Source organism: Aspergillus affinis, assembly GCF_023601865.1.
Source record: "Aspergillus affinis strain CMG 70 chromosome Unknown NODE_69_length_187866_cov_87_282759, whole genome shotgun sequence".
NCBI classification, from domain to species: domain Eukaryota; kingdom Fungi; phylum Ascomycota; class Eurotiomycetes; order Eurotiales; family Aspergillaceae; genus Aspergillus; species Aspergillus affinis.
Window position 1 is genome coordinate 39,939 of NW_026515850.1, and position 12,267 is coordinate 52,205.

The window sequence follows — 12,267 nt, forward strand, 5'->3', positions numbered from 1 at the left end:
ACGTGAAAGCAACAATCCGAAACTTAGATCTCGACGTCTATATCTAGATCCAGGGCAGCGATATTCTCGTCGTCCATGTTCCGATGGCGAATCTTCGCAATGCCACCCGGAGTGGACTTCTTCTGTGAGCTAGACGGTGTCGCGGGCTTGCTCGAGGTGTTGGATTTCGAGGCTGCGTCCGAGCCGGTGGCCGGGGTGGCGTCTCTGCTGGCATTGCCAGAACCCGGGGTGCCGCTGTTCGCATCGTAGTGAGTTCTGGCCTGGGTACGGACACGCAAGAAAGGATTGGCGGTAGCCTCTCCACGAGCCACTGCCGCCGCCGCTTTGCGACTGGCTTTGCGCTCCTCGAGTTGCGCACGACGGACATTCTCATAATTGAGTTTTTGGTTACGCAGGTTCAGTTCCAGCAGACGCTCGTGCTCCGATTGCTGCTTGACCTGAGGTTTGGCATTGTTGTTGGTAAACGCAAGCTTGGGAGTGGCGAAGCTGGAACGCTCGGCCTCGAGACGCTCGATTTCGGCATCGTCACCAGCGGCTTTAGCAAGATTGAGGAGTCTCTCGTTCTCCAGGCGCTTGAAGGTTTGATTCTTGCGGTCCAAAGTGCCCTGCTTACGCAACTTCTCGTTCAATTCCTCGGGGGTAAACTTGTGATTCAGCAGGCGGTTGATAGCGGTCACTTTATCGTCAAGCATAGACTTTGTCGGCATCTTGGAGTCTTCAACGACCAGGGTCTGACGGTATCGATTGAACTCCGCCTAGAGAGAGCGATGAGCGAAGAAATTGACTCCCACTGCTTGCATGACTTACCTCGGTGATCGTGGAATCAGAGCAAGCGATGAACGGAAATTCGCGCTCCGATTTACCGTGCGACACAACGGCATACTGGTTGGTGATGAACGTACGACCGTTCGCGCCCTCCATAGAATAGGGGCGGCCTTCGTTGAACCCTGCGGACAGTCAGACAATATTGTCAAAAGAGGCCAATATGAACGTAAACAAAGCTGCGCTGTACGTACTCTTGATCGCACAGAGCCGATACTCGTTGAATCCGGTATCGCGATTCGGGCCGATGTTGACACGGACAAAGCACCCCGAGATAGCGTCCTCAAAGCCCGGGTAGAAGCAAACCTGGGCAAAGTTGGTGCGACCCACGCGAGCCCGGTTCAAGTCACGAAGATCGGCAAGTGGATCGTCTTTGGGAGGCGACGGGGATCGATCGCGATCAGCCCATTCGACTTCGCTCTCGCCTTCTGCATCGTCATCCGAGATCGGGTCGTCCCTCGAGCGAGCCTTTTGGTCTTTGGGTGCGGGATCGCGACGACGTAGCTCGTCGCGCTTACCCTTCTGCTCACGCTGTCGCTTGTAGGCCTGGATAGCATCTGAAGTCTCGCCTACCTTGCGACCACCAAGGGTTGTCTTCTGACGGGAGCTCTTGCGGTTACCATCCTCCAGGTTGGCGGCGCTGGCCTTGCGCTTGTGCTTCTTCGCCTGGCGGGCTTCTTCACGTTCGCGGGAGGCAAGGAGTCGGCGGAGAGCAAGGTCTTGGTTGTGGCGGTCCACTTGCTGCGCTCTCTCCGAGAGGATCTGCTCGCGCTGGATTTCTGGCATGGCCATGATCTCCTCTTTGTCTTTGGACGAGTGGTAAAGTTTGTCGTATGCGAAAATGGGGCCGTCGTCTTCAGCGCCGTGATCGGATCCTTCAGAGTCAGAACCTGAGTCGGATTCGGACATGGAAGCAGAGTCAAGAGAATGGTGGGACTCATCCCCAGACCTATTGTTCGGCGAAACATGTCAGTTGAGCGCTCATTGGTCCGCTGGACTTGGATGCGACAGAAGTAAAGAATCGGGGAGGCTGGGGAGAATCGCCATCATCAAACCTACAATTCACCATCTTCCTCGTCGTCCTTCCTTGATTTCCGGCCCCGTCGAACGGGTTTAGCGGTTCCTTTGCGGCCCATGGTGGAGGAGGTGGCTGGAGATCGTGGGGAGGATGAAGGTGAAGGTGAGGTCACCTTCTGGTTGGGGGGAGGAGAGGCTTCCTCATCGGAGGCATCATCACCCGCCAGCGCGAGCAGCTCGGCGTCCAAGTCATCGGCCATAGGGAATTGTTCAAAGGGATGCCTTATATATCAGGTACCGCGAACGTAGCTACTCAGTCAGGTGCAAGGCCACCGGGGACTCAGGAATAACCCGCTAAGCAAGAGACAAAGAATGGCTTTTCCCCCTGAGAACTCCCACAATGCGCCGCTGAGAAGGCAAAGTGTCCTCGCCGGCAAGAACTCTGTTTCGTATTGTTTTAATTTTTCAAATCGCAAGATGATCGTATATAAGCTGGACAAATGACTTGAACAGATCCGTCAGTTGGGGGTGCTCGGCGCAGTATAGAGGGAACGGGGTATAGATGGGCGGAGGGCGAGGGCAGGTCGGGTGGCGGACAGGAGGTGATGAGTTGAATTCGAAAGTGAAAAGCGATTGATTCGTCTTCATCCGCCATGACGTCCAGTCCAGGGATGGCGTGCCAAGCCTCGCGCCCGTTAAGCGCGCGTCTGCGGGTGCCGGATTGGACCACCTCGGAATGTCCGTGAGAGCTTCCGTCATTCACGCTTTCCTATATACTTCTCCGGTCCGAGAGATTGTCTTTTTGACCCATTGTGCTGCAGGACAATAGCCTGGCGGTCATTCACTCACCATGGCACCTCTCATGGCCCTGCGACGGGCTGCACCCACATCTTCTCTGCACCGCTCATCGCCGGTGTTACTGGATTTCCTCGCGCCCTCAGCCCTAAAACACACCTCTCGCCAGTACACCTCAACAGCGTCGAAACAGACCGCAGTCGCCGGTCAAGATGCCGCGCGTGACCCGCAATCCGGCTCATCCAAACCAAAATATGTTCTCAGCCAGCGCCAACGCGAATTCATGAGCAGCGCCCTCCGAGTCAACCAAGCCGGCGAACTCGCCGCCACACTAATTTACACCGCGCAAACGCCACAGGTGGTGCGGTCTCACCCCCATCTGCGACCCTTGATGAAACACATGTACGATCAAGAGGCCGGGCACCTGTTCACCTTCAACAGCCTCATCGCCAAACATCGCGTCCGGCCGACGGCAATGTACCCTCTCTGGGAAAAGGCAGCCACCTTCCTCGGCTGGTCGACCGGTGCCATGGGGCGAGAAGCAGCCATGGCCTGCACGGAAGCGGTGGAGACGGAAATTGGTTCGCATTACAACGAACAGGTGCGGGAGATCCTGTCGTGGCAGGACGAGGCCGAAAAACGGGGCGAGGAGCTGGACGACGAGCTGAAGGATATGCTGGCTACATTCCGACGGATCCGGGATGAGGAATTAGAGCACTTGGACCATGCCGTGGAAAACGACGCCAAAGAGGCGCGACCGTACGACCCATTGGTCAATGTCATCCGGTTAGGCTGTCGGGCAGCGATCAAGATCAGCGAGAAGGTATGATCGCGACCTGAGTGGCTAGGTCTCATCGATTTGCTGGTTCGGACAATCTAGACCAGCTCTTGTGTTATGCTGCTATTGTACAGTACGACTTGTTATCATGTCTATTTCAAATGTATTATATTTCATCAATCGTTTCGTTCATTTGGCAAAATAATGGATTGGCAGGGTTCTTTTCAGATCCCCAACCTCGGTCTATCATGATCTATCAAACCACAGGGTATAATCTAAAATCAGCTCAATATGCATGCATCCGCCAGGCAGCTAGTTCTGAGCCTCCTTCTCCAAATACTCGATGAAACTCTTCGAGAAGCGCACCACCTGCCGATACACCTCCTCGAACCCGTTCACGCCACCATAGTACGGATCCTTCACCACCTCTCCGCCACCCGCGCGATCATGCAAGACGCCGCCAGTGCCGAAGTCTCCAAACAGCCACACTTCTGCAACCTTGGCGCCAGCTTCCCCGCTCGCCGCAAGCGCCGCGGCGGTCGCTCCCCGAGTGGCCTTGCTGCCCCGCGACGCCGCGCCACCGGACTTGTTCATCGACGCGACGACAGATTCGCGAGTATCCAGAAGGTCGCGGAGGTTATAATTGTCCATGGCCAGCAGGTAGTCGAAGTTGAGGAAGTCCTCCTTGGTCACCTTGCGGGCGGCGTGTTGGTAGTCCGTGATGCCGTGCTTGCGCAGGGTGGACATGGTGCGCGAGTCGGGGGGCTCGAGCTCATGGTATGCGCCCGTGCCGGCGGAGTCAATCTCATCGATTAGGGGGTGCGAGGAGGCCACGTTCCGGAAGACACCTTCGGCCATAGGGGACCGACCTGTTCTTGGTCAATCTGGGGTCTTTGGTGGGGGTGGAATGGCAAAGGGAAGCGCGGAGACTTACAGATGTTCCCCAGGCAGACGAAAAGGACATTAACCTTGGGGCTGGAGGAGTCTGAGTTCGTCATATTGGATAATTGCGTAGCAGAGCTCAAGGGATCAAGAGACAGCAAGATGATGGTAGATGCATTGGCGGGGTTTCGTCGCAGAATTCTTTATCGATAGCGATGGGGTCCGTGCGGGGCTTCCGGGTCCTCGGTAGGGCAGAGGGCTTCATGAGGTCGCCACCGGGCATCTTTCCCGGTCTCTACGGTGCACGTAGTACTGCTGGTCCATGAAATACTCTGTTGGGCAACAGTGGACTTTTTGTCGATCTATCGGTAAGGGTTGGGGTTTTGGGATCTATTTGAATGATACTCGTTGGACATTGCCATCAGTCATCCTCCTACATTGCGCTGACGGGCCAGGAGTGTTCTGCGGAAATACTGCTGTATACAGTAATACTGGTGGATCATCTTGTGTGTCCTGGAGGATGATCCTCGACCGGAGTTCGTTTATCAAATATTCAAGGGTTTGCCATCACGTGCAGCTGTCTTTGCCGCCTGCATGCCTCAATGACACCTCATATATATATGCGAGGTTCTATACGCAAGAGACGACTACCCAGCGAGAATGTGCCACAAATACTCCGTACAATCGAGGGTCGACCCGGCCAGGCCATTTCAAAGGTATGAGAGCCACCGCCCAGAAATCCTGCAAGGCACCGAGGAAGGGAAGTTGAGTTCCAGCAAGCCCTATCGCCAGTCATCGTACGTCGTACAGTTGCCCCGTAGAGGAATAGTCTTAAAATAGAACTATGACGTTGGCTGTCAGCGAAAGGCAGCGCCATTCTGCAATTGACTTATTCTCATTTGGCATCTGTGGCCGTTTGATTTGTTCTTGTATCGGTAACTCGGTCCATCCTTCACCTCAGTCATCATTAGGCTCCCGGCAAAGATATAAAAAGAATGCCACTGCAAACCTTTACTCTCAACCCAGGGAACCGCCACAATCCTTGTGGCAGTGAACAGGGACGGACAGCCGCTGTTGGCCCAGTGATGGCCGGTGGAGACTGCGACGGTCCATGGAGCAACGCAACTCTAACCACGGGTGGGTTTGGCACGGCTGTGTTTCAGCCTTTCAGAAGAATGTGCATTGGGTTTTGGCTTCCATCGTGGTCACTGGGGGGAGTCTGGGGTAGCTGGAAGGTGTATCGACATGATCATTATCCTGTAGAATAGTCAATGAGAATCTCTCTCCGGTAGAACAGAGAGCACGAAGTAAAGCCAGCCGAAGGAGCAACGAAAGCAACGACAAACCGAGTGGGTCCCTTGTTTGTTATGCGGGCACATGACGACGACGTGACCACCTTTTCTTTCCTCCACTTTGGCCCTTTCCCAGGGCCATCGTCATAATTAATCCCTCTAAATCTTTAATCTATCGGGAATCCACCGTATCTGATCGTCCCCCTCCTCTCCCCGGTTCCTTGGTCAACGAAGCCACTACACTGCCGCTCGTTTTCGTGTTCTGTGTCCACGGTTACTTTGTAGTCCCAGCGCCACTGTTTCCCTTTCTTCCCCCCAAAAAAGAGCTCCACCAAAATATTAGATTCTTTTATTTTCCTCTCCCGATTCTTCCCCTTCCCGCGGATATTAATCCTCCCTCATAATTGTGGTCAATCTCCATCTCCGTCTCGTGCCCACCCCGGCCCCTGATTCCCTTTCTTCCTTCTCTCCCCGTCTGCCTATCATTACCTCCGAAACTTCTGCCGAGAAAAACGGAGCTGGAAGCGACCTGAACGCTTGTCCTCACATTCCACCCGCGCTCCTGGCGCAATCTCCCTCCGCAAGCCGGTCCCTCGCCCAGGAATTCTCCAGGGGCCTCCCATTGGAATAACTCCCCATCACCATGTCCTACAATCGCTTGGGTTAGTTTAGTCCCGTTATCCCTTTCGTTTCCGTCGTGCGCATCAAGCTTTCTGGGTCGACGCCGCCGTGGATTGTCGCGCATTAATCCCCCATTCTCCGCATCACGTCTGCCTGAAACTCTAGTTGGCGGGAAATTCTCCGACCAAGGGGTTATTGATTCTCAGGGTGAACGGTGAACGTCGTTCAAATGCTGGCAACTTCTGTTCCCGTGCATTTGACCTGATCTTCTGTTTCACCTTGGGTTTTCTGTCGTCGCTTTTTCGCCCTGCGTCCCACGCGCTCGGTCCATCGTTTGTATACTTACAATTGACCTTTAGGAGACCCCTACGGGGAAGACGACGGTCGCTCCCCTATGATGAATCCTAGTCAACTCTCTGCTCGATCTCCCTCGCCGGGTCGGCCGTTGAACGGCTACCAGCTGTCCGACAACCCTTACGCCCCGGGAGGGCATCTGCCTATGCCTTCCAGTGACCGATTGGTGGAACAACCTACCGTGAGCTCAAAAACTCTTTTCGACGGAGCAAATAAAAAAATAGAGGTCGACTGACAGATTTGGCATAATAGTATTCTGTGGAACGACTCCCTAACTCTTACGGCCATAACGAACATTACGACGACCACCATCCGGCGGGCACCTATCCGGGCTACGAATATTCCGTAAACCCCGAGGCTCACCACGATGCCTATTACACCCAACCCTACCATCCCGCCGTTACGCCGGAAGACGATTACGACCTGGGCCAATACCCCGAGCACCAGAATGCTTACCATGATGACCGGGTTCCGATGATCCAGCCTGAGAACCCATTTGGACCCGATCCTTACAGCGATGAGTATCAGGACGAGCCGCCGATCGAGCCCTCCCCGAGTCCTGCTCCGATCCGCCGGTGGAAGACTGTGAAGGAAGTGCAGTTGTTCAACGGAAACCTCGTTCTCGATTGTCCCATCGCGCCGAAGCTGCTCAACCAGGTTCCCCATGCCGAACCCCCGGGCCGTGACGAGTTCACACATATGCGTTACTCCGCAGCCACTTGTGACCCGGCGGACTTTTTCGAAGAGCGCTTCACGCTGCGACAGAAGCTGTTCGCTAAACCCCGACACACCGAACTCTTCATCGTGATCACCATGTACAACGAAGATGACTTTCTCTTTGCGCGTACCTTGATTGGTGTGTTCAAGAACATTGAGCACATGTGTTCGAGGAACAACAGCAAGACTTGGGGCAAGGACGCGTGGAAAAAGATCGTGGTCTGCGTGATTAGCGATGGTCGTGCCAAAATCAACCCCCGCACACGTGCGGTGCTGGCTGGTTTGGGTGTCTATCAGGACGGAATCGCTAAGCAGCAGGTTAACGGCAAAGACGTCACGGCGCATATTTACGAGTACACCACCCAGGTGGGTCTCGAGCTGAAGGGTACTCAAGTTCACATGAAGCAGCGCTCTGGGGTTCCCGTGCAGATGCTTTTCTGTCTGAAGGAAAAGAACCAGAAGAAGATCAACTCGCATCGTTGGTTCTTCCAGGCTTTCGGGCGGGTGCTAGATCCCAACATTTGTGTGCTTCTGGATGCCGGAACGAAGCCTGGAAAGGACTCGATCTACCATTTGTGGAAGGCGTTCGACGTTGAGCCGATGTGCGGAGGTGCTTGTGGTGAAATTAAGGTCATGTTGTCGCACGGAAAGAAGTTGCTGAACCCGCTGGTGGCTGGACAGAACTTCGAGTATAAGCTCAGTAACATCCTGGATAAGCCACTGGAGTCGTCTTTCGGGTTCATTACTGTGCTTCCCGGTGCTTTCTCCGCCTACCGATACGTCGCACTGCAGAACGATAAGAACGGCCAGGGACCTCTGGAGCGATACTTCATGGGTGAAAAGATGCATGGTGCCAATGCCGGTATCTTCACGGCCAATATGTATCTTGCCGAGGATCGAATTCTGTGTTTCGAAATTGTGACCAAGCGAAACTGCCGCTGGCTGCTTCAATACGTGAAGTCCTCGACTGGTGAAACCGATGTGCCTGACCGCATGGCCGAATTCATTCTGCAGCGTCGACGATGGTTGAACGGTAGTTTCTTCGCGGCGGTCTATGCGATCGCGCATTTCTACCAGATCTGGAGAAGCGATCACAGTCATCTGCGCAAGTTAATGCTCCTGATCGAATTTGTTTACCAGACTATCAACATGCTGTTTGCTTGGTTTGGAATTGTAAGCGCGCCCTTGTCTACTGTCAATGACGATTTACTAACCCATCTTTTAGGGCAACTTTTTCTTGGTTTTCCACATCCTTACAACGTATCTCGGCTCCGAGGATCTTCTCAACACCGTTGGTAAGGTGCTTGGAGTTGTATTCGAATGGCTCTATCTCGCAACTCTCGTCACGTGTTTCGTACTGGCCTTGGGTAACCGACCAGGCGGGTCCAATAAGTTCTACATGACGATGGTCTACTTCTGGATTGGAATCATGATTTACCTCGCATTTGCAGCAGTATTTGTTACGGTGAAATCCATCCAGAAGGAGGTAGAAAAGGGCGACTTTACTTTCTCGACGCTGTTCACCAACACGACGTTCTTCTCCATCATTGTCTCACTAGGGTCAACCTATGTCATGTGGTTTATTGCGTCGTTCATCTTCCTCGATCCGTGGCACATGTTCACTTCGGTAAGTCTGCGTGGTTACTTCTTTGGGGACCATGTAATCGTCTTGCTAATCAGTCACCAGTTCATTCAATACATCCTGCTCACTCCGACCTACATCAACGTGCTGAACATCTACGCTTTCTGTAATACGCACGATATCACCTGGGGTACCAAAGGTGACGACAAAGCAGAGAAGCTGCCCTCGGCCAACCTCAAGCCCGGTGGTAAGGTGGACGTCAACATTCCTCAGGACGATGGCGACTTGAACGCGCAGTACGATTCCGAGCTGTCCAAATTCGCACAGAAACCACCCAAGGAAGTTGAGAACGTCCCGGAAGAAGAGAAACAGGCAGACTATTACAAGGGATTCCGAAGTGCCGTCGTTTTGGCTTGGGTGTTCTGCAATTTTGCCCTGGCAGCCGTTGTGCTGAGCGCGGCGGGACTGGAAAACCTTGACAACAGCAAGGACAGCGACTCGAACGACAACGAGCGTGCCGAGATCTACATGGCCGTCGTGCTGTGGAGTGTGGCCGGTCTGTCGATTTTCAAGTTCATGGGTGCTATGTGGTACTTGGTCGTGCGAATGGTAAGCCTAACCTTTTACCCATATCATAGCAATGGTATACTAATAATGTCTAATAGTTCCGGGGTGTTTAATCCCTTCCGGCGCGTGTACTATGATATATGTCTGCATGCGATGAATTTTTCCTTTTTGATTGATAGATAGATGGCTTCTGTTTTGATCTTGATTACCACTGCAGGCTCATGTGGTATTCCGTTGACGATGTCTCATGATGCTGATGGCATGGCGAACATACCCAGTGACTTATGTTTTGTTATAAATATTGATAACGCGAGATACAATGCAATGATGTACACTATGATTTGGACATTTTCGGGGTCGAGTCTACCTACGATTTTTGAAGACTTGTTTGATATGTGGGCTTGAGCTTGGCTCATGAGGTCAAAGATTGAAGCACTTAACAAGTCACTAGCATCATTGGTCTAGTGGTAGAATTCGTCGTTGCCATCGACGAGGCCCGTGTTCGATTCACGGATGATGCATTTTTTTTTGCTCTTTTCATCTGGTCTCCCTTCCTCATGGCTCTTCTAATTGCAGCGATTGTTTTTAGCCCTTTCCAACCCATTGATCCAAGGTCATTATCTCCACATCTAAGTCTTCGTCCGACTAAACACCACCGAGCCCGAAACCGAACACCAAATCAATGCACTACCTATCCAACAAATCTAATCAACAACTATGCACTAGCCAGCTAGATACCCAATTATATATACGTTGCAAATCCACAAAGAACTGTTGGAGAGACACTGGGCAAGAAAGAGTGTGTTCAAGATCCCTTCGATTTCACGCAAATCGCAATTCCCCCCAACACAAGCGCCATGCCCAACCACGTTTCCTTTTCGATGACCTTGCGCTCAACATACCATTCTCCTAGCACGGTGAATAGGAATGCGCTTGAATTGGCCAGGGGAACGGTGAGGGATAGTTCTATCGGACAAAGGTTGAATGTTAGTTCCAACTGTATTGTACAGATCGTCGCAAGTTGCCATTCCTCATGGAATATGATGAGATGAAACGACAAGGTCGGAAAAGAGAGAGAAGGGGGAAGACATACCATGTTTTCCAACCAGCAAGAAAAACCACACACTCCCCGTCAAGTTAACGATCAGGGGAATCGCATACGCGGGTGTCCGCAACAAATTCACCACCGTCCAAAAGACACCGATGATTTTCGTCTTCAACCAACTCGATTTCCCGTTCGTTTTCACGGACGAAGAAGTCTGGCTTCGACCCTGGTTCTGGTTCTGGTTCATCCAAGCCGGACGCGCCTCCGGTGGCGGATGATCCTCGTCTTCATCTGAATCCGATTCCGACCCTCCGCCTTCGCGCAGCGGCGCCGTTTCCTGCTCCGAGTGCGCTTCGTCGCGATGGCGGCGTTGACGGCGAGATTGGAGTTCTCGTTCTTCTGTTGCGTCAGGGTCCTGTGGGTTGGATGGGGAGGAGGAAGATTCGTCATGCGATTGCTGATGGAGTTCCTGGCGCGCGTTGAAGTCTGCTGCGGCGCGGCGGATGAAAGGGGTCGTGAAGCCCCATGCTACGCCGACGAGGAGGAAGGAGAGGATGTAGTTGAACACGGGCGGTTCGTCGGCGGGGGAGGGGGAGGTGTCCGGGTCCATTGTTTTTGCCCTTCGTGGTGTAATTCTCGGGGAAGAAGGGAGACTTGGGGATTGCGGAGAGCTGGAGATGGTTGCGGGTGATGTGGTGTAGTTGTTTGAGAAGTGCGATAAGATAGGAGTTATGCTTGCATAAACTTAGTCATTGTGTATAAGGTCTTGGATTGGAGTTATGTTGGGCTGTACATAGATGGTCTGGGTTTTCAATGGTAGAGTGCGTGATTCTTTATGGGGTTTTCCTACTTCAGTGATTTATGTCGAGCCATCATGAGATACGGTAGTCTTTTCTGCAAGAGCTTTAAGTTGATATATTCTGGTTGGGGCTTTCGTGGTAAACTGCTATAGAATATATACCTGTACTTTGTTCGCGGCTTTTCTAACTTTTGTCGAACGCTTTGTATCTACCAAAAGTAACAGCTGAAATACACAGGAATTGGTTAATTGTTTTATAAATTTACGTCTGCTTCCTTGTTGTTTTTCTGGAGCAAAAGATTAGTCCATCTGGATCAACAGGAATCATAAAAACACAATAGATCCTGATGCGTGCAATGACAGTCACCTACGAAAAGCTGGAATTGTGCTATTACCCGGCTCTTCGTGTTCGTTAAGGCATGTACTCTCCGAATCAAACTCGTACAATGACCGTAATTCAAAGGATTTAAGCATACTTAAATGTATTGTCGATTGATATGATTAGGGCATGGCAGACTTGCGCTGCGGGGTCCCGTAGGTAGATCGGATCCTCCGTCTTCCTAAATCCAGTGCCTAGATAAACTCGCAATCCAGAACAGGCAGTTGAGGGTAGGGCAGATGATATCAGGGGCCAGTTTTTTTGATACTGTTCTGTGCTATTTGCAAAGCTCTCACACTTAGCACCCTGGTCTATTGGTCTGTCCTGTGCCTGAGATAGGTGGCTAGCCATGTTCACCTGTGGCCAAGTAAATCAGTATAGGTGAGACCGATTCGATGCAAGCCAGAGGTCCGTGGAAAAGGGGTCAGTTCCAGCCTCACAGGGCACGATATGAGCATCAGGAGATACCGCAGCCCTGCCCCAACCCAGAAATAAGGCACTGTAACGCTGCGGTGTACCCTAAGAACCATTTCCAGTTAGCCGGAACTAGGGTGGACTCCAATAGATAATCGATTTTCCTCGGGGCACACACCCTGTGGGCTTAGCGCCCTCCACTA

At 52.4% G+C, this 12,267-nt stretch overlaps 5 protein-coding genes across 5 annotated transcripts; 2 read left to right on the forward strand and 3 right to left on the reverse strand.

Annotated features, from left to right (window-relative positions):
- Nucleotides 1-23: 23 nt before the first annotated feature.
- KD926_009488 (RNA polymerase-associated protein) lies at nucleotides 24-2,099 on the reverse strand (the record flags this gene model as incomplete). Its single annotated transcript, XM_053102132.1, has 4 exons — nucleotides 24-755; nucleotides 808-947; nucleotides 1,017-1,771; nucleotides 1,882-2,099. 4 exons carry the CDS (start codon nucleotides 2,097-2,099, stop codon nucleotides 24-26), a joined length of 1,845 nt encoding a protein of 614 aa, XP_052954326.1.
- Nucleotides 2,100-2,689: 590 nt separating this feature from the next.
- KD926_009489 (demethoxyubiquinone hydroxylase family protein) lies at nucleotides 2,690-3,463 on the forward strand (the record flags this gene model as incomplete). The annotated part of the gene is made up of 1 exon (XM_053102133.1): nucleotides 2,690-3,463. One exon carries the CDS (start codon nucleotides 2,690-2,692, stop codon nucleotides 3,461-3,463), a length of 774 nt encoding a protein of 257 aa, XP_052954327.1.
- Nucleotides 3,464-3,724: 261 nt separating this feature from the next.
- Nucleotides 3,725-4,410, reverse strand: ltpA (tyrosine protein phosphatase LTP1; the record flags this gene model as incomplete). Its single annotated transcript, XM_053102134.1, has 2 exons — nucleotides 3,725-4,281; nucleotides 4,347-4,410. 2 exons carry the CDS (start codon nucleotides 4,408-4,410, stop codon nucleotides 3,725-3,727), a joined length of 621 nt encoding a protein of 206 aa, XP_052954328.1.
- A 1,819-nt stretch (nucleotides 4,411-6,229) lies between these two features.
- chsA (chitin synthase I) lies at nucleotides 6,230-9,540 on the forward strand (the record flags this gene model as incomplete). Its single annotated transcript, XM_053102135.1, has 6 exons — nucleotides 6,230-6,248; nucleotides 6,567-6,742; nucleotides 6,814-8,451; nucleotides 8,504-8,905; nucleotides 8,966-9,469; nucleotides 9,526-9,540. 6 exons carry the CDS (start codon nucleotides 6,230-6,232, stop codon nucleotides 9,538-9,540), a joined length of 2,754 nt encoding a protein of 917 aa, XP_052954329.1.
- Nucleotides 9,541-10,232: 692 nt separating this feature from the next.
- Nucleotides 10,233-11,082, reverse strand: KD926_009492 (uncharacterized protein; the record flags this gene model as incomplete). The annotated part of the gene is made up of 2 exons (XM_053102136.1): nucleotides 10,233-10,393; nucleotides 10,521-11,082. 2 exons carry the CDS (start codon nucleotides 11,080-11,082, stop codon nucleotides 10,233-10,235), a joined length of 723 nt encoding a protein of 240 aa, XP_052954330.1.
- Nucleotides 11,083-12,267: the final 1,185 nt, after the last annotated feature.